Source organism: Carcharhinus amblyrhynchos, chromosome 7, assembly GCF_965287045.1.
Source record: "Carcharhinus amblyrhynchos chromosome 7, sCarAmb.v2.hapA, whole genome shotgun sequence".
NCBI classification, from domain to species: Eukaryota; Metazoa; Chordata; class Chondrichthyes; order Carcharhiniformes; family Carcharhinidae; genus Carcharhinus; species Carcharhinus amblyrhynchos.
The window spans coordinates 112,419,396-112,443,933 of NC_137330.1; the positions used below are offsets into that span (position 1 = coordinate 112,419,396).

The 24,538-nt window shown below is 45.4% G+C and overlaps 1 protein-coding gene across 1 annotated transcript in view; it reads right to left on the reverse strand.

Moving 5' to 3' along the window:
* plb1 (phospholipase B1) overlaps window positions 1-24,538 on the reverse strand; it is a 150,472-nt gene that overhangs the window by 7,609 nt on the left and 118,325 nt on the right. Inside the window, exons 46-56 of the mRNA XM_080193449.1 lie at window positions 23,837-23,895; window positions 19,939-20,006; window positions 19,726-19,769; window positions 18,705-18,804; window positions 11,716-11,767; window positions 10,599-10,679; window positions 7,419-7,484; window positions 5,639-5,727; window positions 3,521-3,526; window positions 2,184-2,265; window positions 467-571 (exon numbers count right to left, since the gene is read on the reverse strand). Coding sequence (XP_080049575.1) covers window positions 467-571; window positions 2,184-2,265; window positions 3,521-3,526; window positions 5,639-5,727; window positions 7,419-7,484; window positions 10,599-10,679; window positions 11,716-11,767; window positions 18,705-18,804; window positions 19,726-19,769; window positions 19,939-20,006; window positions 23,837-23,895 — 752 coding nt within the window. The remainder of the gene's footprint in view (window positions 1-466; window positions 572-2,183; window positions 2,266-3,520; window positions 3,527-5,638; window positions 5,728-7,418; window positions 7,485-10,598; window positions 10,680-11,715; window positions 11,768-18,704; window positions 18,805-19,725; window positions 19,770-19,938; window positions 20,007-23,836; window positions 23,896-24,538) is intronic.

Consider the following 24,538-nt stretch of genomic DNA (forward strand, 5'->3'; position numbering starts at 1 on the left):
TGGGTTTTCCAGCAATCGAAAATGATTTTATGGTCACCATTAGACTTTTAAATCCAGATTTTTATTGAATATGAATTTCACCATGGGTGAATCCAACTCGGGTTCCCAGAGCATTACTCTGGGCCTCTGGATTACTAGTCCAGTGACATTAACCATGCCACTGCCCCTCCTTTTGAAGAGTGGATGCGGTTGTCATGTGCGTTAAGTTTATTTATTAGTCACATGTAAGGCTTACATTAACACCGCAATGAAGTTACTATGAAATTCCCCGAGTCGCCACAGTCCGGCGCCTGTTCAGGTCAATGCATCTAACCAGCATATCTTTCAGGAAGGTTTTGTAGGAAGATTTTACACAGGAAAGTTGACCATAATGTAAGCCCTGCCCCTGAAAGGTATGCGACAATAATCAAAATTCATACTTTCATACTTTGGGTCTCAAAATGAAGCCCAATAAAATTTAGCGTACCTTATTTAATGGGATAATTGTGTTTGTAAAGTAGGGTTGCAACACCACGGTGAATTCGTCATCTGTGTTGTACTTTCCACTGTAAATCAGTGCAGACAACTTGGTCTGAATAAGGAAGAGAAACAGTCTTTTACATTATTTAGCAAAGGAATTAGTGAATCTGTGATTGAAACTGAGTGAAAGGAAACTCAAACTCGATCCGTATTTCACCTCCTCAGCCTCCAGTGGTGAAAGGATCCTGGTCAAATCAACTCAGTACTAATCCCTCTTTTTAACTTTTAAAACAAGTAAAATATCTTCCTCTGTCTGCCTCTCTGATGCCCACAGCTCCCTGGCCAAAGTGACGTGTTTCCAGCTAACATTTTCAAATGCTTAGGGGCAATCGATGCCCCCAGAGGGTCGGGCACTTGGGGGGGTGGAATTGCCTCCTCCCGGGCAGTGTCCCCTTAGCAGTAACAGGCTGGGCCCTCTGGCATTGTCCAAAGGGCAAAGTGCCAATGCTCAGGGGGCACTTTGGCATTATCCATTGGGCATGGGGCAGTGCCAAGAGGGTGAGGTCTAATGGGGCAGGTGGGGGCCTCTGGGGGTGATCAGTGGGGGTGGTGGGTCCCACTGCCAGTCTGCAGTCGCGATTGGTGAGGGGGAGGAAGGGAGACCGGCTGGACATTGGGGTGGAGGGAGGGCAGCCTGCTGGGTAAGGGGGCAGCCTACTGGGAGGGAAAAGGGGGCTGCTGGGGTGGGGGTGGGGGTGGGGGGGGGTTGGACTGCCGGTGTGGGGTGGGGGGTGGGGGGAGGTTGGGGCAGCGGCAAGAGATCGAGGCGGGCTGAGAAGGGCGAGGGTCGGGGCTGTGCCCCGGGATGTTTGGGGGTCATGATCAGGCTGTTGGGGGGGGTGGAGGGCTGGCAAGAAATTAAGCTGGCCAACAATTGGGAGGCCATCAGTGCAGGGCAAGTGCCAATCTCGGTGCTGACAGATCACTGCATGCGGAGTGACTGCTCAGTGACATGCTTCTGGCCTCTCCCCGCAGGGATAGGCCCTGCCTATTGATCTTCAATGAGATTTACATTGAGGCACTCTGCAGTGCTCAGAGTGTCGGAGATTCATTTTGAAATTCCCACTGAAAAAAAACCAGCGGTATTTTCTCCTGTTTTTTACACAAATTTGACACTTTTGAGGATTTCGGAAGAATCGCCCTGCCTGTGGCTGGGGTCTTCTGGTGCCGCTCCAGTGAATGAAGTTGTGGCTGAATGTCAAATTCTCCATTCCTGCTGGCAGTTGGACAGGAACGGACAAGATCGGAGAATCGTGCCCATTAGCAGCAAATATATTCATATTCACCGTGCAAAGCTGCTAAGTTTGAGAAAAACTAATTTTCTTTATTAGTGTCACAACTAGGCTTACATTAACACTGCAATGAAGTTACTGTGAAACTCCCCTAGTCACTACACTCTGGCGCCTGTTCGGGTACACTGAGGGAGAATTTAGCATGGCCAATGCACCTAACTAGAGCATCTCTCAGACTGTGGGAAGAAACCAGAGCACCTAGAGGAAACTCACGCTGACAATGTACAGACCCCACACAGACAGTGACCCAAGCTGGGAATCAAACCTGGGTCCCTAGCATTGTGAGGCAGCAGTGCGAACCACTGTGCTACCGTACCATCCTGTTGAAATAAGGAGGAGTTTATTCTATTAGTTTACACACGAGCTACATACCTGATAGTCTCTGTTAATTCTTGCAATCTCATGCAGCTCAGGAGAGTTTTCTCTTGGGTTTAAAATGCATGGACAGATGGTTCTGTTAAAATGATGACACAAAAAAAATTAATACGTTCTAGTGTCAGTCAAGGAGTTTCCAATTTTTTTATTCATTCATTGGACATGGGTGTCACTGGCTGGCCAGCATTTATTGCCCATCCTTAGTTGCCCGAGGGCAGTTCAGAGTCAACCACATTGCTGTGCTCTGGAGTCACATGTAGGCCAGACCAGGTAAAGACAGCAGATTTCCTTCACTAAAGGACATTAGCATGGACTGGTGAATGGTGCCATTTTGCATGCTTTGTAATTCTTCCATGTCCTTTTTGGCATTCTCCATTGCCAGTGTTATCTCCAACACTCACTTAAAATTTACTTCCACCTCTGCTACTAACTTCTGTTGAATAGCCTCATTACTCACCCTGCAGACTAATCTGTCTCACAGCTTATCATTCAAGGTGGTTCCAAATCCACACTGCTTGGGTTATTCACTTCAGCAGGTAGAATGGAAAAGCAGAATTTTTTTTGGAATGCGTGATACTTGTAAATATTGATATTCAGAAAGACTTGGGGGTACTCATACAACAAACATACAAAGCTGGCACGCAGGTACAGGAAGGTAATAGGAAGGCAAATGGCCTTTATTGCAAAGGATTGGAGGATGAAATAAAGAAGTCTAACTAAAATTGCACAATGCTTTGTTGAGACCATACCCATGTGGATTTGGTCCTGGATTCAAGGGAAGGATATACTTTGCATTGGAGACAGTACAGTGAAGGCTCATTCGATTATTTTCCTAGGGTTCGTGAGTTGTCCACTGAAGAGGGGCTGAGTAAATTTGGTCTGTACTGTCTGTAATTCAGAAGAATGAGATGTGATCCTGTTGAAACATTCAAGACTGTTAAGGGACTTGACAGGGTAGGAACTGAGAGGTTGTTTCCCCAGATTAAACAAGGGGACACAGTTTCAGGATAAATGGATGGTCGTTTAGGACTGAGATGAGGAGAAATTTCAAAGGGTTGTGTTTCTTTGTAGTTCTCTACCTGAGAGGTTCGTAGATGCACCATCACTGAGTATATTTAAGGCTGGGATTGGTGGGTTTTTGGTGTCTCAGGGAATCATGTGGATTATAGACAGGAAAGTGGAGTTGAAGCCAAAGATGAGCCATGATTGTATTGAATGATGGAACCGGCATGATGGGCTCTACGATCTACTCCTGCTCCTGTTTCCTATCTTATCTCCTTCCCAGTTCTCAGGTTATTTCCCGCTTCTTCATCTCCTTCCAGCTTGCCGTTCACTTTTGCCTCTCTCGGACTCTCCATTTTCATTCTGACTTTTCTGCCTCTCTTTGTTCTCAATGTCAATCCTGCAGAGTATCATGAACATTGGCCATACAATCCAAGCTCTAACATTGTGCCAACTGCCAAGTGACCACAGTATTATAATGTAATCAACAGAAACATAGAAGATAGGAGCAGGAGGAGGCCATTTGGCCCTTCGAGCCTGCTCTGCCTTTCATCACGATCATGGCTGATTGTCCAACTCAATAGCCTAATCCTGCTTTCTCCCCATAACCTTTGATCCCATTTACCCCAAAAACCACCCTACTTTAATGTAAATTTGGTGCACAAATAAAAAAAAGTTTGTGGTCTTAAAAAAAATCAAGCACTTAGATTTATTTCATTGCAATAAACTTCAAAACAAGTAATTTAAGTTCATTTATTAATTTTACATTAATACTTCAATGAAGTTACTGTGAAAATCCCTTAGTCACCACACTCCAGTGCCTGTTTGGGTGCACTGAGGGAGAATTTAGCATGGCCAATGCACCTAACCAGCACATCTTTCAGACTGTAGAGGAAACACACACAGACACTGGGAGAACATGCAGATTCCACACAGTCACCCAAGCTGGGAATTGAACCCAGGTCCCTGACGCTGTGAGGCAGCAGTGCTAACCACTGTGCCACCGCACTGCCCTTGTCAATCTCAGAATTAAACCGAACAATTGAACCAGCATACACCATGCTAAATTCTCCCTCAGTGTACTTGAACAGGCGCCAGAGTGTGGCGACTAGGAGGTTTTCACAGTTACTTCATTGCAGTGTTAATATAACACTAATAAATCAACTTAAATTACTGATTTTGAAGTTTATTGTGATGAAATAATTGCATGTTTTTTTTTAAGACCACAAACTTTTTTTTATTTGTGCACCAAATTTACATTAAAGTAGGATGGTTTCGGGACGTTTGAGGAAGAGAGTTCCAAACTTCCACAACTCTCTGCGTGTTAAAGTATTTTCTAACATCTCACCTGAACGGCTTTGCCCTAATTCTTAGACTATGGCTCCTGGTTCTAGAATCTTCACCTAGTGGTAACAGTTTCTCCTGACCCACCCTGTCCTTCCCCTGTCAATATTTTGCAGGCTTAATGTCAGATCACCCCTCAGTCTTCTGAATAAAGGCCCAATTTGTCTCATCTCTCCTCGCAACTTAACCCCTGTTGAGCAGCAGTGCTAACCATTGTGCCACCTCTCAGTACTACTGTAAAGTTGATGTGTTGCTCGATGAATTCCTGCACTCTGTTTATCGTGAAGGCTGCTGTCATCAGCAATAACCACTCGGTGCCTTATTGTCATAGCAATACTGAACAGTACCGGACATTCTCTCTTTCACTTTCTTCCATTGGGAGAAAGATACAAAAGTCTATGGTCACATACCAACCGACACAAGAACAGCTTCTTTCCTGCTGCCATCAGACTTTTTTAATAGAATTTAGGAGCAGGAGGAGGCCATTTGGCCTTTCGAGCCTGCTCCGCCATTCATTATGATCATGGCTGATCATCCAACTCAATAGCCTAATCCCCATATCCTTTGATCCTTTTCACCCCAACTGCTGTATCCAGCTGCCTCTTGAATACATTCAATATTTTGGCATCAACTACTTCCTGTGGCAATGAATTCCACAGGCTCACGCTCTTTGGGTGAAGAAATGTCTCCTCATCTCCGTCCTAAATGGTCTACCCCGAATCCTCAGACTGTGACCCCTGGTTTTGGACACCCCCACCATCGGGAACATCCTCCCTGCATCTATCCTGTCTAGACCTGCATCTATCCTGTCTAGACCTGCATTTATCCTGTCTAGACCTGCATTTATCCTGTCTAGACCTGCATTTATCCTGTCTAGACCTGCATTTATCCTGTCTAGAATTTTGAATGGACCTACCTCGCATTAAGTTGATCTTTCTCTGCACCCTAGCTGTGACTGTAACACTACATTCTGCATCCTCTCTATGTTTGCTTTGTCTGTATAGCACCCAAGAGACAATGCTTTTCACTGTATGTTAATACATGTGACAAAAAAAAATCAAATCAAATCAAATTGAACTCAGGTTAATGAAAATGTTGCCACTTACTTCACTGCACACCCAATTTTATTGCTTTTAATTCTTCGAATACCAATCGTCTCATATAGTTGCATTATGTTTATAAAAGCTCTGGGTACCTGTTTGAATGAGTAAGCAAAGGGAAAAGAAAAGGTCAAAAGGACAATTGAAATGTTTTAAAATCCACAAATCCTACAGAGAATTTTTCGCAGTTGCTTTTTAGATTGTCTCAGGTAATGAGTGTCTTCACCATTTCTTTAGAACTGCAAATGTTAATGTCTTTGCTGAACTTAGTATAAATTCAACTGGAAGAGCTGGAATATAATCAATACATTGATTGATGCTGCCAGGACTTGATGGTTTGAGTTATAAGGAGAGGCTGGATAAACTGGGACTTTTTCACCCTGGAGCGTAGGAGGCTGAGGGGTGATCTTAGAGAGTTCTACAAAATAATGAGGGACACAGATCAGCTAGATAGTCAATATCTTTTCCCAAAGGTAGGAGAGTCTAAAGTTAAAGGGCATAGGTTTAAGGTGAGAGAGGAGAGATACAAAAGTATCCAGAGGGGCAATTTTTTCACACAGAGGACAGTGAGTGTCTGGAACAAGCTGCTAAAGGCGGGTACAATTTTGACTTTTAAAAAGCATTTAGTTAGTTAAGATGGGTATAGAGAGATAAGGGCCAAATGTGGGCAATTGGGAGTAGCATGGTGGTTAACAAAAAAGGACTGCATGAACAGATTGGGCCAAAGGGCCTGTTCCAATGCTGTAAACCTCAATGACTCTAATGTCTCCCAGAAATCATTTTTTAAAAACGAATTTATTCCTCGGGTGACTCTCTATGCCCATTGAGTTGGCACTGACCACAATCCCACCCAGGTCCTATCCCCATAACTGCATGCATTTACCCTAGATAGTACCCTGACACTAAGGAGTAATCTAGCATGGCCAATGCAATTAACCCGCACGTTTTTCAGCCCGTGAGAGAAAACTGAAGCACTCAAAGAAAACCCACGCAGACATGGGGACAACATGCAGACTCCACACAGTCACCCGAGGCTAGAACTGAACCCAGGTTCCTGACGCCCCAGAAGCTTAAAAGAAATCTGACGTTCTTTAGATGGTTACAGCTGGGACTTTTTTCCCTGGACTGTAATAATGGGGTGAAGGAAGGTTGGGAGTGGATATTTCATAATAGTTTATTTATCCATTAGTGTTGCAATTAAGCTTACGTTAACACTGCAATGAAGTTACTGTGAAAATCTCCTAGTCTCACATTCTAGCTCCTGTTTGGATATACTGAGGGAGAATTTAGCATGGCTGATGTAGCTAACCAGCATGTCTTTCAGACTGTGGGAAGAAACCAGAGCACCTGGAGGAAATCCACGCAGACACGAAGAGAATGTACAGACACCATAACCCATGCTGGGAATTAAACCCAGGTCCCTGATTCTGTGAGGCAGCAGTGCTGACCACTGTGCCACCCCACGACTTAGTTCACAAGGGTCACATGGAGTTCAACACATTTAAAGGGGCCATGTAATTATTTGAACCAGATTTTCAAATTGTATAATTAGGTTCATGAACTAGCAATTGCAAGATGCCATTATGACTGCCTTTCAGGTAAAGATTATTCAGTAGCACAAAGCTCTCGAACATTGGCATCCAATGCCAGTGTATTGGCAGGGTATACACTTACGGCTATGATCTCCCCAGTGCCGAGAAGGGGAAATATAAGAGATATTAATTCACATTAGGTGCCTCCTATTGAACAGCGCAGATCATGGGTCAAATCTCACGCCAACTTTTACCTGTTTGTGCAGTATATCCAGTGCCTCCTCGATGTGCTTCACGTAATTATCTGCAGAATATTTCTCCTGCAAGAGATGAAAGGGAGAATCACTACCTTCCTGTTACAGAGTGGAGACCAAATCTCTTGAAATCATAGACTCATAGAGGTATACAGCAGGGAAACAGGCCCTTCGGCCCAACTTGTCCATTCCAACTATGTTTCCGAAAGTGAACGAGTCCCATTTGCTTGCATTTAGCCCATATCGGGAAGGGGTGGAATCGGGATATTGAATTCGATGATCAGTCATGATCATAATGAATGGCGGAGTAGGCTGGAAGGGCTGAATGGCCTATTCCACCTTCTAACTTCTGTATTTCTATGTTAAACCTTTCCTGTCCAAATGTCTTTTAAATGTTGCAAGATCAAGGCGGCATAAACTTTTAACTGAAAGCTGATTTGTGTGCAGTGGGACCTGGGTATCCTTGTGCACCAGTCACTGGGGTAAGCCTGCAGGTGCAACAGGCTGTAAAGAAGGCAAATGGTATGTTGGCCTTCATTGCGAGAGGTTTCGAGTACAGGAGCAGGGATGTGTTGCTGCAGTTATACAGGGCCTTGGTGAGGACACATCTAGAGTATTATGTGCCGTTTTGGTCTCCTTTTCTGAGGAAGGATGTTTGTGCTCTCGAGGGAGTGCAGCAAAGGCTGATTCTGGGGCTGGCTGGACTGATGTACGAGGACAGATTGATTAGGTTAGGATTGTTTTGGCTGGAGTTCAGACAAATGAGGGGGGATCTCATAGAGATTTTATAAAATTCTAACAGGGCTAGACAGGGTAGATGCAGGGAGGATATTCCCGATGGTGGGGGAGTCCAGAACCAGGGGTCACAGTCTGAGGATTCAGGGTAGACCATTTAGTACAGAGATGAGGAGATATTTCTTCACCCAAGGAGTGGTGATCCTGTGGAATTCATTACCACAGGAAATAGTTGATGCCCAAACATTAAATGTATTCAAGAGGCTGTGTTTCAGATTTTGCCTGTTATCCTTTGAGGAAAGGACAGGCTGAGTGCTCTAAGTACCCTATCAGCGTGTGAAGATCTAGACTGGAGATTACTGAAGATGAAAATTTCCCCTCACATTCTTCCATCTTCAAAGCAAAATATTTCACATGAAAAGCCTGCCAGTTCTAACTTTGATCTAAAGTCTTTTCCTGCAGGCCTCATCACCAAAGGCTAAGTATAGAGCTGCGTGGATACTCATTTCCAGCAGACATCACTCTGCCAAGTTATAGGGAGAACGGGTTTTGCATTGACATGGTGCCGCTCACATAATTAAAACATCGCAAAGCATTTCACAGCCAGTGAGTTATTTTTGAAGTGTAGTCCCTATGATTGTGTAGCCAATATGGCCGCTGACCTGCACCCAGCCAGGCCCCACAGGCACACAGGAGATCAGTGGCCAGATCATTTATTTTTAACAAAAGCAAAATGCTGCAGATGCTGGAGACAGTACTAATTCAACAGGTCTGGCAGCATCTGTGGAGGGAGAAAAGAGTTAACTTCTTCCAAAGGTGAATCATATTGGCCGCAAAACATTATGTGGAGATGCCAGCATTGGAAAACTTTGGTTAAATTCCGCCCCTCCTCCCCCCTTCCCTTCCACCCTGCACCCCTCCCCCTCCTCAACCCTCCCTCCCCCTCCTCTTTCCCCCCTCTTCCCCTTCCCCCTCCCTCTGCCTCCCCCTCCTCAACCCTCCCTCCCCTCCTCCCTGCACCCCCCTCTCCTCTCTGCCCTTCCCCCATCCTACCCCTCCCCCTCCTTCTCTCTCCCCCTTCCCTCTCCCTCCTTCTCCTTCTGCTCCTCCACTCTCCACCTTCCCACTCCTCCCTCCCCTTCCTTCTCCTCCTTCCCCCTCCACTGTCCCACTTCCCACTCCTCCCTCCCCTCTCCCACTGCTTGTCCTCCCTCCTCCTCCTTCCCCCTCCACTTTCCCCCCTTCCCGCTCCTCATTCCCCCACCCCCTCCTATCCTCCCCTTCCTCTCTCCTCCCTCCCATCCTCTCCCTCTCCTCCCACCCCCTCCTCCCTCCTGACTGTTGCTGGCTGGCCAGCATTCATTGCCCTTTCCTATTTGCCCTTGTCCAGAGGGCAGTTGAGAGTCAGCCACAGTCTGGAGTCACGTGTAGGCCAGACTGAGTGAGGACGGCAGATTTCCTTTCCTGAGGGACATTAGTGAACTGGGTGGGTTTTCCCGACAATCAACAATGGTTTTATGGTGGATGTATGAGGAGAGATTAAATAGTTTGGGTTTATACTCGCTGGAGTTTCAAAGGATTAGGGGGGGATCTGATCGAGACAGAGAAATGGGATTGATGAAGTAAGTATAAACGTTTCCTCTTATGGGGTAATCTCGAACAAGAGGTCGCTGGTCTAGGTTGAGAGACAGTAGATTTAAAACTGAGATAAGGAGGAACGACTTCTCACAGAGGGTGGTGAATTTGTGGTACTCACTGCCCCATAGTGTGGTGGAGTCTGTATCATTAAATAGTGTCAAGAAGGAGATAGATATATTACCTTAATGACTTCAATCAGGCCATTGAGAATAATTTTGGAATATGAACTCCCTGTCTAAGGAGTCAATTGAAGGGCCAACCAGGGAGTCTTTTTCCTTGTATTTAACCGGGAGTGTCAGTTCCTCTGGCACTCCCTAGACGGCTGACTCTGTGCACAACTGGTGGGATGGTAAATAAAGGGATTTTGGTGAAGAGCCTCTGGAGATATATTACAATTACTGATAAAAAACAGGTTAAAGGGATATGGGAAACAGGTGGGGAGGCGGATTTGAGATCAGCCAATGTCTGAATGAATGGCTCAAAGGGTTGAACTGCAACTTCTGCTCCTATGTCCTCCGTCATCAGTAAATTCTTAATTCCTGATATTTTTTATTGAATTCAAATTCCACCATTTGCCGTGGCAGGATTCGGACCCGGGTCCCCAGAACATTAGCGGAGCTTCTGGATTAGTAGTCCAGTGATAATAACTAGGCCATCCCCTTCCAACCCCCAGTTGTTATAGATTTTACTCTAGGCCAAGGGTGGGCTGGTTCCTGTCAATCCAAACACATAACTATCTGTGAGGAGGATTCTCTGCTTGGCAGATACTTTTAATTGTTACATCAAAGTGAGAATGAGAAGCTGTACCTTAGCCATACAATAATCACAGAGATCATTGCCTCCAATAAAAAGGGTGATGACCTTCCAATCCTGCTGGAAGTTGATCTCCTAAAAGAAACAAAAATACAGTTTTTGCCAAAATGTTCACACAATAATATGCCCTCTTTTCTCGAAAATGAACAAATAGCAGTACAGCCTAGGAGCAGGCCATTCGGCCCATCAAGTCTGTGCTGATCATGTTGTCCTATCGAGACCAACTGCTTATATCCCTCTATACCCCGCCTGTTCATGTGTCGACCCAGGTAAGTCTTAAATGTTGGTGATGTGTCTGCCTCAGCCACCTCACTTGGCAGCGCATTCCAGGCCTCCACCACCCTCTGTGTAAAAATCTTACATCTCCACTGAACCTTTGCCCCCTTATCTTGAACTTGTACTCCCTTGTGATCATCATTTCCGTCCCGGGGAAAAGCTTCCAACTGTTCACCCTAACCATACCCCTCATAATTTTATAAACTTCTATCAGGTCGCTCCTCAATAATGGCTCCTTAGCGAAGCAATCCAGCCTGCCTCCCATTAACTTCCTTCCAGGCTGGATTTCCATGGAATGGACGGGAAGGGTGAAGCAGGAAGGTTAAGATGGGAACTTCCCGACTTGGCAGACCCATCTGCTCTCTGTTAGCGTACTGGCACAGTGGTTAGCACAGCTGCCTCACAGCGCCAGGGATCTGGGTTCAATTCCCGGCTCGGGTCACTGTCTGTGTGGAGTTTGCACATTCTTCCCATGTCTGCGTGGGTTTCCTTCGGGTGCTCTGGTTTCCTCCCACAGTCCAAAGATATGTGGGTTAGGTTGATTGGCCATGCTAAATTGACCTAGTGTCAGGGATTAGCAGGGTAAATATGTGGAGTTATGCAACTAGGGCCTGGTTGGGATTGTGGTCGGTGCAGCCTTGATGGGCCAAATGGCCTCCTTCTGTACTGTAGGGATTCTATGGACATGTTTGGATTGTTTGAAGTGGGTTTGACTGTGGATGACACCCCAGTGTTAACTCCCAGCTCAGAGATTCCCTCAGACAACATTGTTCAATACTGTGATCAAGCTGCAGCCCTGTAGGTGGCAGCAGCGAGCAGTAGACAGCACACTTACTGAACTATCCTTCAGGAGCTGAATCAGGGTCTGAGCCTGTTTGGGCATATCACTGCAGAGAGAGGGGGGAAAGAAACCATTATAAAATCATCATTTTAAAATGCATCACTTTTCAATTCATAGTCTTTGTTCAGCTTGTCATGTTGGTGTCTGCTAGGAAGGTCAGGGCTAGAACATTAAATTCTAAATTTAAATCTTGATTTTAAAATTCTCATCCTCATTTCAGTTCCCTCACCCCTCCCTATCACTGTACGCCCTCCGTTTCCACAACCCTCTGAACTGATCTAATTCTGGTCTTCTGAGCGCCATATGTATCGACATGCATTTAATATTATAGAAAGGATATTATTAAACTAGAAAGACTGCTGAAAAGATTTACTAGGATGCTATCAGGACTTTGTGGATTGAGTTATAAGGAGAGGCTGGATAGACTGGGACTTTTTTCCTGGAGCGTAGGAGGCCTAGGGGTGATCTTATAGAGGTTTTTAAAACAATGAGGGGCAAATATCAGCTAGATGGTCAATATCTTTTCCCAAAGGTAGGGGCGTCTAAAACTAGACGGCATAGGTTTGAGGTGAGAGGGGAGAGATATGAAAGGGTCCAGAGGAGCAATTTTTTTCACACAGAGGGTGGCGAGTGTCTGGAACAAACTGCCAGAGGTAGTAGTAGAGGCAGGTACAATTTTATCTTTTATAAAGTGTTTAGACAGTTACATGGGTAAGATGGGTATAGAGGGATACGGGCCAAATGTGTGCAATTGGGCCTAGCTTAGTGGTTAAAAAAAAGGGCAGCATGGACAAGTTGGGCTGAAGGGCCTTTTTCCAAGCTGTAAACCTCTATGATTCTAATAGGAGCAGGAGTAGACCATTCAGATCATCAAGCCTGCTTGCTATTCAATAATATTACAGCTCACCTGATAATAACCTCAACCCCTCATTCCTACCTACCCCAGATAACTTTCACCCCGTTGCTTATCAATGAATCCATCTACCCCAGCCTTAAAAATATTCAAAGACTCTGCTTTCACTGCCTTTAGAGGGCAAGACTTCCAAAGGCACACAGTCCTCACAACAATTCTCCTGATCTCTTCCTAATTTACCAATATTGGCCCCGGTCCCAGATTCTTCGACAACAGGAAACAACAGCAAGTCTGCTGAGATGCCTCAGGATCTTATAGGTTTCTATCAAGTCACTTCCCAATCATAGAATCATGGAACTTACGGCATGGAAACAGGCCCTTCGGCCCAAACTGGTCCGTGCCAACCAAGAAGCCCATCTACGTTAACCCCATTTGCCTGCATTTGGCCCATATCCCTCTAAACATTTCCTACCCAAGTATCTGTTCAAATGCCTTTTAAATGTAGTCAATGCCCCTGCCCCAACAACTTTCTCTGGCAGCTCATTCACACATAGACCACCCTCTGTGTAGAGAAGTTGCTCCTCAGGTTCCCAATCATTCTTTCGCCTCTTAACTTAAACCTATACTCTTTAGTTCTCGATTCCCCAACCCTGGGAAAAAGACTGCGTGCATTCACCCTATCCATGTCTCTCATGATCTTATACACCGCTATAAGATCACCCCACAGTCTCCTACACTCTAAAGGAAAAAAGCCCTAGCCTGTCCAATCTCAAATTTTAATTGCTCCATTATTTGTGGCTGTGCCTTCACCTGATAGGATAAAAACTCTGGATAGCCCTCTCTACATCTCTCCATCATTCTCCTTTGACACTGTGCTTAAACTATAATCTCTTTGGCCATTCTTTTATTTCTAATATCTCCTAGTGTCAGGTTTTTCTTGATAACTCTTCTAAGAAATACTATGGGATGTTTTACATCATTCTCAAGGCGCTATATAAATGCAAATTGTCGCTTAAACTCTGTGACCCTTCAGAGATCGTTTCTCCTTGTGAGAGAATCTAGGACCAGAGATATAAGAACATAAGAACATAAGAACATAATAACAAGGTGAAGCCTTCCATTGTTTGCTGGAGCAGACGAGTGAAGGAGCAGAGAGAGAGCTAAGATTTTACCTGTTAAAAACCAGTTTAAAATAAGTTTAAAGCACTTTGTTCTTTGTAGAACTGTTTAAAGCATTTATTTATTGTATTTACTGCTTTAAGAATTCTGAGGGAGTGGTTAGCAGGCAGTTGTGGGCCATCAGATTTAAATCAGCGCCAGGTTTAAAAGGAGGCCTGGTGTAGACAGCGGGCAGCGTCTGAGCGGGCAGTGGAGTGAGAGGGAAGCAGAGTGAGCTACTAGGGCTTAATATCAAAAAGGGCTTGAGGGAAAAAAGGCCAGGTGAGTTCGTTTGAAAAACAAAAAAAAAAAATTTTTTCAAAACTACTACAGTGAATAATGGAGGGGCATGTGATGTGTGGTTTCTGTATGATGTGGGAACTGGTGGACCCTAGGGTTCATCCCAGTGACCATGTCTGCAGTAAGTGCAGGTTGCTGGAGGAGCTCCAGCTCAGGGTAAATGAGCTGGCCTCTGAGCACAGACGCTGAAGCTCATCAAGGGGAGAGAGGGTGCCATTGTCAATGGGGTGCAAGTGACATCCACCCCCCCTAGACTGGCTAACTCTAAGGGTCAGGGACAAGAGGGGGCTACTGGGAAGAGGAAGGGGGGTGAGGAGCGGAGGCCTCAGCCTCTTAATCTGCATAACAGGTTTGAGGTTCTTGCTTCCAAGTTGGACGAGAACGAGGCAGGTGAGGTTGGTGAGCAAGCTGCACACGGTACAGTGCTGCAGCAGGACATAGGCAAAGAGAAAGGGAAAAGGAACGTAGTAGTGATTGGGGATAGTGGGGTGAAGGGTATTGACACTGTCCTTTGTCACAATGACAAAGTGCACAGAAGGGTGTGTTGTCTGCCTGGTGCTCGGGTCCGGGATGTCACAGCTGGGCTGCAGAGGAACCTGGAGTGGGAGGGTGAGAATCCGGTCGTTGTGGTACATGTGGGTGCCGGCGACGTAAGCAAAATGCGAACTGAGGATCTGGGGAGGGAGTATGAAAAGCTTGGAATGGAATTAAAAAGTAGAACCAACAAGGTGGTTATCTCTGGGCTACTGCCTGAACCGTGTGCAGATGGGCGTAGGGTTGACAGGATAAAGGAAGTGAATGGGTGGCTCAGGGATTGGTGTGGGAGGAATGGGTTTGAATTTATGGGGCATTGGCACCAGTATTGGGGTAGGTGGGACCTGTTCGGGAGGGATGGGGTTGGTCTGAACCGTGCTGGGACCAGAGTGCTGGCGAATCGAGTAAAGAGGACTGTAGACAGGGCTTTAAACTAATTAGGGGGGGGGAGGGTGTGAGGGTAGGTGACATTACGAGGTCTAAAGTTAAGGAGAGTGTACATGTAAGGGAAGATGCCGAGGATGTCCCAATAATAGAGGGAGTAGGGGGCGTGAGTATAGTTTGTGGCGTTGCGGCAAATAGGGTCCAGGTGAAGGCTGGGATGAAAGCACTTTATCTGAATGCACGAAGCATTCGGAATAAAGTGGATGAGCTGGTGGCGCAGATCGACACAAATGGATACGATCTGGTGGCCATTACAGAGACGTGGCTGCAGGGTGACAGGGACTGGGAGCTGAATGTACAGGGCTATCAAGTGTTTAGGAAGGATAGGCAGGAGGGAAAAGGGGGGTGCGTAGCTCTGCTGATTAAGGATAGCATCACGGTGGTAGCAAGGGATGATATTGGAGCCAAGGAGCAGAGGGTGGAATCGTTGTGGGTGGAGATTAGGAACAGCAAAGGGAGGAAGACGCTGGTGGGTGTCGTCTATAGGCCCCCGAATAATGATCTGGAGATGGGGCGGGCTGTTAACACGCAAATAAGTGCGGCGTGCAGGAATGGGACGGCCGTAGTTATGGGGGATTTCAATCTGCATATTAATTGGTCGACCCATGTTGGACGTGGCGGGCTCGAGGAAGAGTTCTTGGAATGCTGCCGGGATAGTTTCCTCGAACAGTGTGTGTTGGAGCCGACGAGGGAGCGAGCTATCTTGGATCTGGTGCTATGTAATGAGGCGGGTAGAATTAGGGACCTTGTGGTGAAGGATCCTCTTGGGGAGAGTGATCATTGTATGGTGGAGTTTCTGGTGCAGATGGAGGAGGAGAAAGTGGGTTCCCGGACGCGCGTCCTTTGTTTGAATAGAGGGAAATACGGTAGGATGAGAGAAGAATTGGCGAATGTGGACTGGGGGAGCGCATTGGAGGGAGGGTCTGTTAAGGAGCAGTGGAGGATCTTTAAGGAGATCTTTCTTGGTGCTCAACGGAAATTTATTCCGATGGTCAAAAAGGACAGTGGGAGGAGAGGTAATAAGCCGTGGATAACGAAGGAGGTGAAGGAAAGTGTTAAACTAAAAGTGGAGGAATTTAGAGTAGCTAAGAGTAGTGGGCGAGAAGAGGATTGGGAGAGGTTTAAATGTCAACAAAGATTGACAAAGAAGTTGATAAAGAAGGGTAGGAGAAACTATGAAGCTGGGCTAGCGCTTAATATAAAAAAGGATAGCAAGAGTTTTTATAAATATATAAAAAGGAAGAGGCTGGCTAGGGTGAATGTTGGTCCTTTAGAGGATGAGAAAGGGGACCTAGTGGTAGGGGATGGGGATATGGCTAAGGTATTGAATAACTTTTTTGTTTCTGTCTTCACGGAGGAGGACGTGAATAATTTGCCGGGTGTTAGCGATGGAAAGGTGGTAGGAATGGAGGGTCTTAATGACATTACTGTTACTAGAGAGGTGGTGCTCGACAGACTGGAGGGGGCTGATTGTGGACAAGTCCCCAGGACCGGATGGAATGCATCCGAGGGTTCTGAAAGAAATGGCGGAGGTGATAGTGGATGCCTTGGTGGTTATTTTCCAAACGTCGCTGGATTCCGGGGAAGTGCCGGATGATTGGAAAACGGCTAATGTTACACCGTTGTTTAAGAAGGGTGCCAGGCAAAAGGCGGGGAATTATAGGCCGGTTAGTTTAACGTCTGTGGTAGGTAAAATGTTAGAATCTGTCATTAAGGAGGAAATTGCGAGGCATCTTGAAGGGAATTGCTTGATAGAGCAGACGCAGCACGGTTTCATTAAAGGGAAGTCGTGTCTGACAAATTTACTGGAGTTCTATGAGGATGTGTCTAGGGCGGTGGATAGAGCAGAGCCGGTGGATGTGGTCTTTCTAGATTTTCAGAAGGCGTTTGACAAAGTGCCTCACAAGAGGTTATTGCAGAAGGTCGAGGGACATGAAGTTGGGGGTAGGGTGTTAGCGTGGATAGAGGATTGGTTGTCAAATAGGAGGCAGAGAGTGGGGGTCAATGGGTGCTATTCGGATTGGCGGATGGTGACTAGTGGAGTGCCCCAGGGGTCGGTGCTGGGGCCTCAGCTTTTTACCATTTATATAGATGATCTGGAGGAGGGAACCGAGTGTAGAGTGTCGAAATTTGCTGATGACACCAAGATTGGGGGAACGGCAAATTGTGCGGAGGGTGTGGAGAGTCTGCAGAAGGATCTAGATAGGCTGGGCGAATGGGCCAGGAACTGGCAAATGGAATTTAATGTTGGCAAGTGTGAGGTGGTCCACTTTGGTAGGAAAAATGGTAGGAAGGACTATTACTTACGAGGCGAAAAACTGCAGCAGGCGACGGTGCAGAGGGACCTCGGGGTCCTTGTGCATGAGTCGCAAAAACCCAGCTTGCAGGTGCAGCAGGTGGTCAGGAAGGCGAATGGGATGCTGGCCTTCATAGCGAGGGGGATTGAATATAAAAGTAGGGAGGTCTTGCTGCAGCTGTATAGGGCATTGGTGAGGCCGCAACTGGAGTACTGTGTGCATTTTTGGGCGCCGCACCTGCGCAAAGATATTTTGGCCTTGGAGGGAGTGCAGAGGAGGTTTACTAGGCTGATACCGGAGTTGAGGGGGTTGAGCTATGAGGAGAGGATGAATAAACTGGGCTTGTACTCGTTAGAGTTTAGAAGAATGAGGGGAGATCTCATTGAGACGTATAAGATGATGAATGGGATGGATAGGATAGAGGTGGAGAGACTCTTCCCGCTCAGGAAGGATAGTAGGACTAGGGGGCACAGCCTCAAGATAAAAGGGGGGGCGGTTTAGAATGGAGTTGAGGAGGAACTTCTTCACTCAAGGGGTGGTGAATCTCTGGAATTCTCTGCCCGTTGAAGTGGTGGAGGCTGCCTCGCTAAATATTTTTAAGAAGCGGGTTGATGGGTTTTTGATAAGAGAAGGGATTAAGGGTTATGGAGAGAGGGCGGGAATGTGGAACTGAGCCATGACAGATCAGCCATGATCTTATTGAATGGCGGGGCAGGCTCGAAGGGCTGGATGGCCTACTCCTGCTCCTATTTCTTATGTTCTTATGTTCTTAAGAACGTACGAGAAACTGGGTTCAAATCCCACGATGGCAGATGCTGAATTTTAATGGGGAGGTGACGGCCCAGTGGTATTATCGCTAGACTATTAATCCAGAAATTTAGCCAATGTTCTGGGGACCCGGGTTTTAAACCCGCCACCACAGGCAGTAGAACGTGAATTTTATGGGCTGTGCGGTGGTACTGTGGTTTGCACTGTTGTTTTACAGCATCAGGGACTTAGGTTCGATTCCCGGCTTGGGTCACTGTCTGTGTGGAGTTTGCACATTCTCCCCGTATCTGTGTGGGTTTCCTCCGGGTGCTCCAGTTTCCTCCCACAGTCCAAAGATGTCCCCCCGTGTCATGCTAAATTGCCCCTTAGCGTTAGGGGGATTAGCAGAGTAAATGTATGGGATTACGGGGATAGGGCCTGGGTGGGATCGTTGTCAGTGCAGCCTCGATGGGCCTAATGGCTTCCATCAGCCCTGTAGGCCTTCTATGAATGCTGCAGATTACTGGAGGACAGAACAAGAACGTAAAGTTGTTTGTCCTTAACCTGTGGCTTTGGGTGAAGGTGGTGAGCCTAACGTCTGCTTAATCATCATTATAAACCAAAGTTCAAACCACCCAACAAGTACTCACTTGGCTTTTGAACCTGGGATAGCCACATTGAATTTACTATTCTTTTTTCCGGTTCCAGTGGAAAAGCCATGGATATTTGGATTAAACTTTTTCAATATATCTGAAAAAGAAAAGGAAAAAATAAAATCAGATGTGGGCATCGCTGACAAGGCCACCATTTGTTGCCCAACCTTAATTATCCTTGGACAGAATGGCTTGTCAGAGGGCAGTTAGGAGCCAATCCCTCACATGTAGGACTCACATGTAGGCTGGCCAAGTGAGGACTGCATATTTCCTGCCTTAAAGGACATTGGGGAACCAGATAGGTCTTCCCGACAATTGACAATGGTTTCATGGTCACCGAACGGAAAGATGTGCTGGTTGGAGGCATTGGCCATGTTAAATTCTGTACCTGAACGGGTGCTGGTGTCTGCGTGGGTTTGCACGTTCTCCCCCATGTCTGTGTGGGTTTCCTCCGGGTGCTCCGGTTTCCTCCCACAGACAAAAAGATGTGCGGGTTAGGTGCATTGGCCATGCTAAAGTCTCTCTCAGTGTACCCGAACAGGCGTCAGAGTGTGGTGACTAGGGGGTTTTCACAGCAACTTCATTGCAGTGTTAATGGAAGCCTACTTGTGACACTAATAAATATTACTGACACTGGCTTTCCAATTCTAGCTTATTCATTCAACTTAAATTCCACCAGCTGCTGTGGTGGGATTCAAATTCTTGCGCGCGGGACATTAGCCTGGGTTCCTGGATCACTACTCCACTGACATTCCCACTACGCCACTTCCTCTTCATTCTTTATCATTCTCCAGCCACCATTGTCCGCAGTCCCTTGGGGTGTTAACTGAGCAAAATGAAAGCACATCAGATAGAAATAAATGGAGGATTCCCAGGAGCTAACATCCCAAAGAGAGTTACAGCCATTGGAATACTTTCTAAGCCATTGTGTCGCCGTGGAGATTTGATTGTCTTAGTCCTGTGTGCAACAAGGCTAAAAAACTACAATAACAACGAGAGATTCAAGCTAAAGACTTACTGGGCAAAGTAGTCACAACCTCAAGTGACTGGTCACCACCAATGCTACAACAAAAGAGAAATGAATGAACATTGGTACTTTGGACTAATGAATCATGAGAAATGAGTCATTTGAAGCTCAGTTGAAACAAACGGGTTTATTTGAATTTAAAACTAGTTTTAATTTTAATTTTAATTATGGGCTGCCGCACTCCTTGGTCTTTGTGTTTCTTACCTCCAAGCAACACCTTGATATTGAGTTTGCAATTGAAATAAATACTTCGCCTTCGCTCCGAATCCAACCTAAACATTGAAAACAAATAAGATTCTTCAACAACCTTATGCACATTGTCTGAGCTAAACCTTAAAGCAAATATGATCTACTGTTCATCGATGGGAGATTTTGTACAGTAACCATCACTAATAATGGAACTTGAACACATGCCTGGCAGAGATCGCAGCTTGTCTTGAACAGAATGTTAGGATGATGTTCTAACTTACTCTAAGCTTCACATTGCTCTGTGGCCGAGGGCTCAGCTCCTCCCTCTGTGACTGGATCCTGAACTTCCCAACCCACAGACCACAATCTGGAAGGATAGGCAACAACACCTCCTCCACGATCATTCTCAACACCAGTGCCCAACAAGGCTGTGTTCTCAGCCCCTTACTATACTCCTTATACATCTATGACTGTGTGGCCAAATTCCCCTCCAACTTGATTTACAAGTTTGCTGACCACCGTAGTGAGTTGGATCTCAAAAAATGATGAGACAGAGTACAGGAATGAGATAGAGAATCTGGTGAACTGGTGCAGTGACAATAATCTCTCCCTCAATGTCAACAAAACGAAAGAGATGGTCATCAACTTCAGAAAGCATAGTGGAGGACATGCCCTTGTCTACATCAATGGGGATGAAATGGAAATGGTCAAGAGCTTCAAGTTTCTAGGTGTCCCAATCACCAACAACCTGTCCTGGTCTCCCCGTGCCAATACTATAGTTAAGAAGGCCCACCAACGCCTCTACTTTCTCAGAAGACTGAGGAAATTTGGTATGTCATCAATGCTTCTAATATAAACTATATTAAGGCCAGTTCTGGTGCTCCAATCAGCTCCATTTTCACCAAGAAAATAACTCCTTCCAGGGATGAAACAGTCATTTATAGTTCAGATCCGGTTATAAGAAATTAGCATACACTTAGCAAAGATTTACATTTGCACGGAAATTATATCTATGTCCATTATCAATCAGATTTACATCATGCATATATAAGGGTATAATTGTCCAATTACAACTTGTGCACATCTTCCTAATTATAACATTATCAAGGACTGATGCGTCGGAGATGTGACCAACATTCAACCCCAAAAGAGCTGCAATTTAATAGAACTTAGAACATTACAGCACAGTACAGGCCCTTTGGCCCTCAATGTTGTGCCAAGCTACGTCCAATCCCAAGATCAAGCTATCCCCTCCTTATAATTCTGGTGTGCTCCATGTGCCTATCCAATAACCGCTTGAAACTTCCTTAAGTGTCCGACTCCACTATCACAGCAGGCAGCGCATCACACCCCAACCACTCTCTGAGTAAAGAATCTACCTCGGATATCCCTCCTATAAATCCCACCATGAACCTTATAGTTATGCCCTCTAGTAACATCTACATCTACCTGAGGAAATAGTCTCTACACACCCACTCTATCAATCTCCCTCATCATCTTATAAACCTCTATTAATCATTGGGAATATGGAAGCCAAGAATGTCATTGGCCCTTTCTGTGAACCCTATTCCTTTACCATCAATTTCAACCCCTCTCTGGCTGGTTGAACCAGTTGGTAATTATGATCTCCAATTCCACAAGACTGAGCTTCCAAAATCATCTCCAAGTTGTGCCCCCTTCTGATGGGGAGGTAATATAGAATTCTTAGTATGAGGCCCTTAATTTTAGTTTTACGATAATAAATAGACTAGGTTAAGGTAATTATAAAGTGCCTTATATATAGTAAGAATTCATAATGTGCCTGGAACAATATATGCAAAGGTATTATAAACTGTATATCCACAAATTGACCAAGCTTAAACTGTATTTTCAACTCTATGTTGTGCACCTTGGCCAACTTTGTTCTGAATGCAGCATGATGGGAAACACAGTGGCAGACAGGCCAAATACTGTTAATGCAATGGAACACAGAAAGGCAGCTTCTGTTATCTGTTCTTGGATATGCAAAAGGCAAGTTTAATCACAGACCTGGTAAGTAAGGGTGTGGATTTGTTCATGGGTAGCGAGGCTGGAACAGTCTCTCAAGCTGATAAAGGAGGCCCAGGTTCCAGCAAAAAAGTGACTCATTTCACCAATTAAAAATCACAGATGTGAATAATGGCCTTGGTTACTGGTAAGACGTGGATTGGGCCTCCTAAGAGGAAGGAACCTACGTGGGCAATAGTCTAATAATCTCCTATTGACCGGTGGAACGTTATTGGCTGAGGTAATAATGTGTGATGTTGTGATTGGGCCCTCCAGTTTGATTGATGAGACAAGGTGGGATACTGAAATGTTCAACATAATATAATAATTTTATCGGGCAATATTAGGTCAAACCTCAATGACTGTGTCTCACTCCTGATGCACGCATTAGCAAGTAGCTTCTTTCTCGGTCTTTAAATATATGTTGTCTTTCGCAGTCTATGTGGTGGTTGAGTGAGGTTCAATAAGTACAGGGCACTCCAAGGGGAACACCCTTCAGAGAATTCCTCTTACACCTTTCCACTAACGTTGCCTGACCCTCTTGGGCCACCAGCTGATGAAACTCTCCTCCGTAACCCTTGAGACTTCACTATTCTGACCTTCTCCTGGTCAACCTCCCCTCAAATTCCTACAGTGCATAACGAGGCCATTCGGCCCATCGAGTCAACACCAACTCTCTGACACACTTACCCAGGCTCAATGTCCACCCTATCCCTGTAACCATTTACCATGGCTAACCTATCTAACCTACACATCTTGGGACACTAAGGGGCAATTTAGCATGGCCAATCCACCTAATTTGCACATCTTTGGATTGTGGGAGGAAACTGGAGCACCCGGAAGAAATCCACATAGACAAGAGGAGAATGTACAAACTCCGCACAATTACCCGAGGCTGGAATTGAACCCCAGTCCCTGGCGCTGTAAGGCAGCAGTGCTAACCACTGAGCCACCCTTCCCGTCCACCAAATTCTTTAAACCCTGGCTTATATAAAACTCAAGTCCCTCTCACCCATTATTCATTCATCATGCTTGGGCTTTGCACGCTGGCTTTCTCTTCTTAAATTCTTATTTTTGGCACAGTGGTTAGCGCTGCTACGTCACAGCGCCAGGAACCCAGGTTCAATTCCTGACTTGGGTCACCGTCTGTGTGCGGTTTGCACACATTCTCCCCGTTTTCTTGGGGTGCTCCGGTTTCTACCCACGGTCCAAAGATGTGCAGATTAGGTTGATTGGCTATGCTAAATTGCCCCTTAATGTCAGAGGGATTAGCAGGGTGTATAAGTGAGGTTATGCGGATAGGGCCTGGGTAGGATTGTTGACGGTGCAGGCTTGATGCACCAAATGGCCTTGTTTGCACTGTAGGGCTTCAATGATTCTATAATCTCTCTCTCCTCCACTACAACCTTCCTTAAATTTCATCTCTCTGACCTGCCATTTAACTCTGTCTCTTAATATTTCATCCTTTCCCTCAGTTTCCATTATGATTGGGCCTCAAAAAATCTCTTCTGCAATGTTTCTCTCCCCTGATGGTGCCATATAAATGAAAGTTATTGTTGTCAGAGACGTGAGTCATGGCTGAGAGTCTTATTCCTCTTGCTACAAGAACTTGTGTTTTTACAGTGCATTTAGTATAAGAAAAATATCCCAAGGCACCAGCAGAACCTTAAACAAAACTGCAGAGTCCAGTGATCCAGATAGCTGTGACAAGAGCAGAAAAATGATTAATTCATATCTCACAAAATAAATGTGCAGAAGGTCGTGCAGTCCAAACGCGGTCAGTACTGACACTAACTCATAGACCCCATGATAGATGCAACTGACAGCTCTGCAATGGTTGCAAGGGTTTTTTTTGTCCGACATGGGACTTTGTGACGTTTATACTTACTGATAAAGAGTCTCCCATTGCTGCAATAACTTTGATGTCAGCAGGCCGGAGTTTGTGAACTGCAAAACAAAAAACAGAGGTGGAAATAAATGGAACATAGAAAGTAGAGGCCCTTCAAGCCTGCTCCGCCATTCATTTGAATGATGGCTGATTGTCCAAACTCAATAGCCTGATCTTACTTTCCTCCATATCCATTTTGATCCACTTTGCCCCAAGAGATATATATATCCTTCTTGATAAAAAAAACACGAATGGTGGAAAAAGAAAACAGATTTCAACTCTCGATACTCAAAACAAAAGAGAAAATACTGGAAAATCTTTTGGATGCCTTTTAGCTTTGACAAAGGATTGTCTGGATTCGAAGCGTCAGCTCTTTTCTCTCCTTACAGATGCTGCCAGACCTGTTGTGATTTTCCAGCATTTTTTCTCTTGGTTTCAGATTCCAGCATCTGCAGTAATTTGCTTTTATCCCAATACTTATTTTGGTACTATTTTCACAGGTGTGGAAACAGCATGTGATAGGCAGTTAATACAATGCTGACAAAGACTTCTTGCAAGCAAAGGCTGGAAATATTCTCACTCATTTCAAGCTTTGCAGCATCTACTGACTATCAGTGTCCAAAAAACAAATGCTAATGTGCAACTCAATGAGGGTCTTCATGATTTTACTGGAAGAGGTTTCAATATGACTAGTAGTGATTC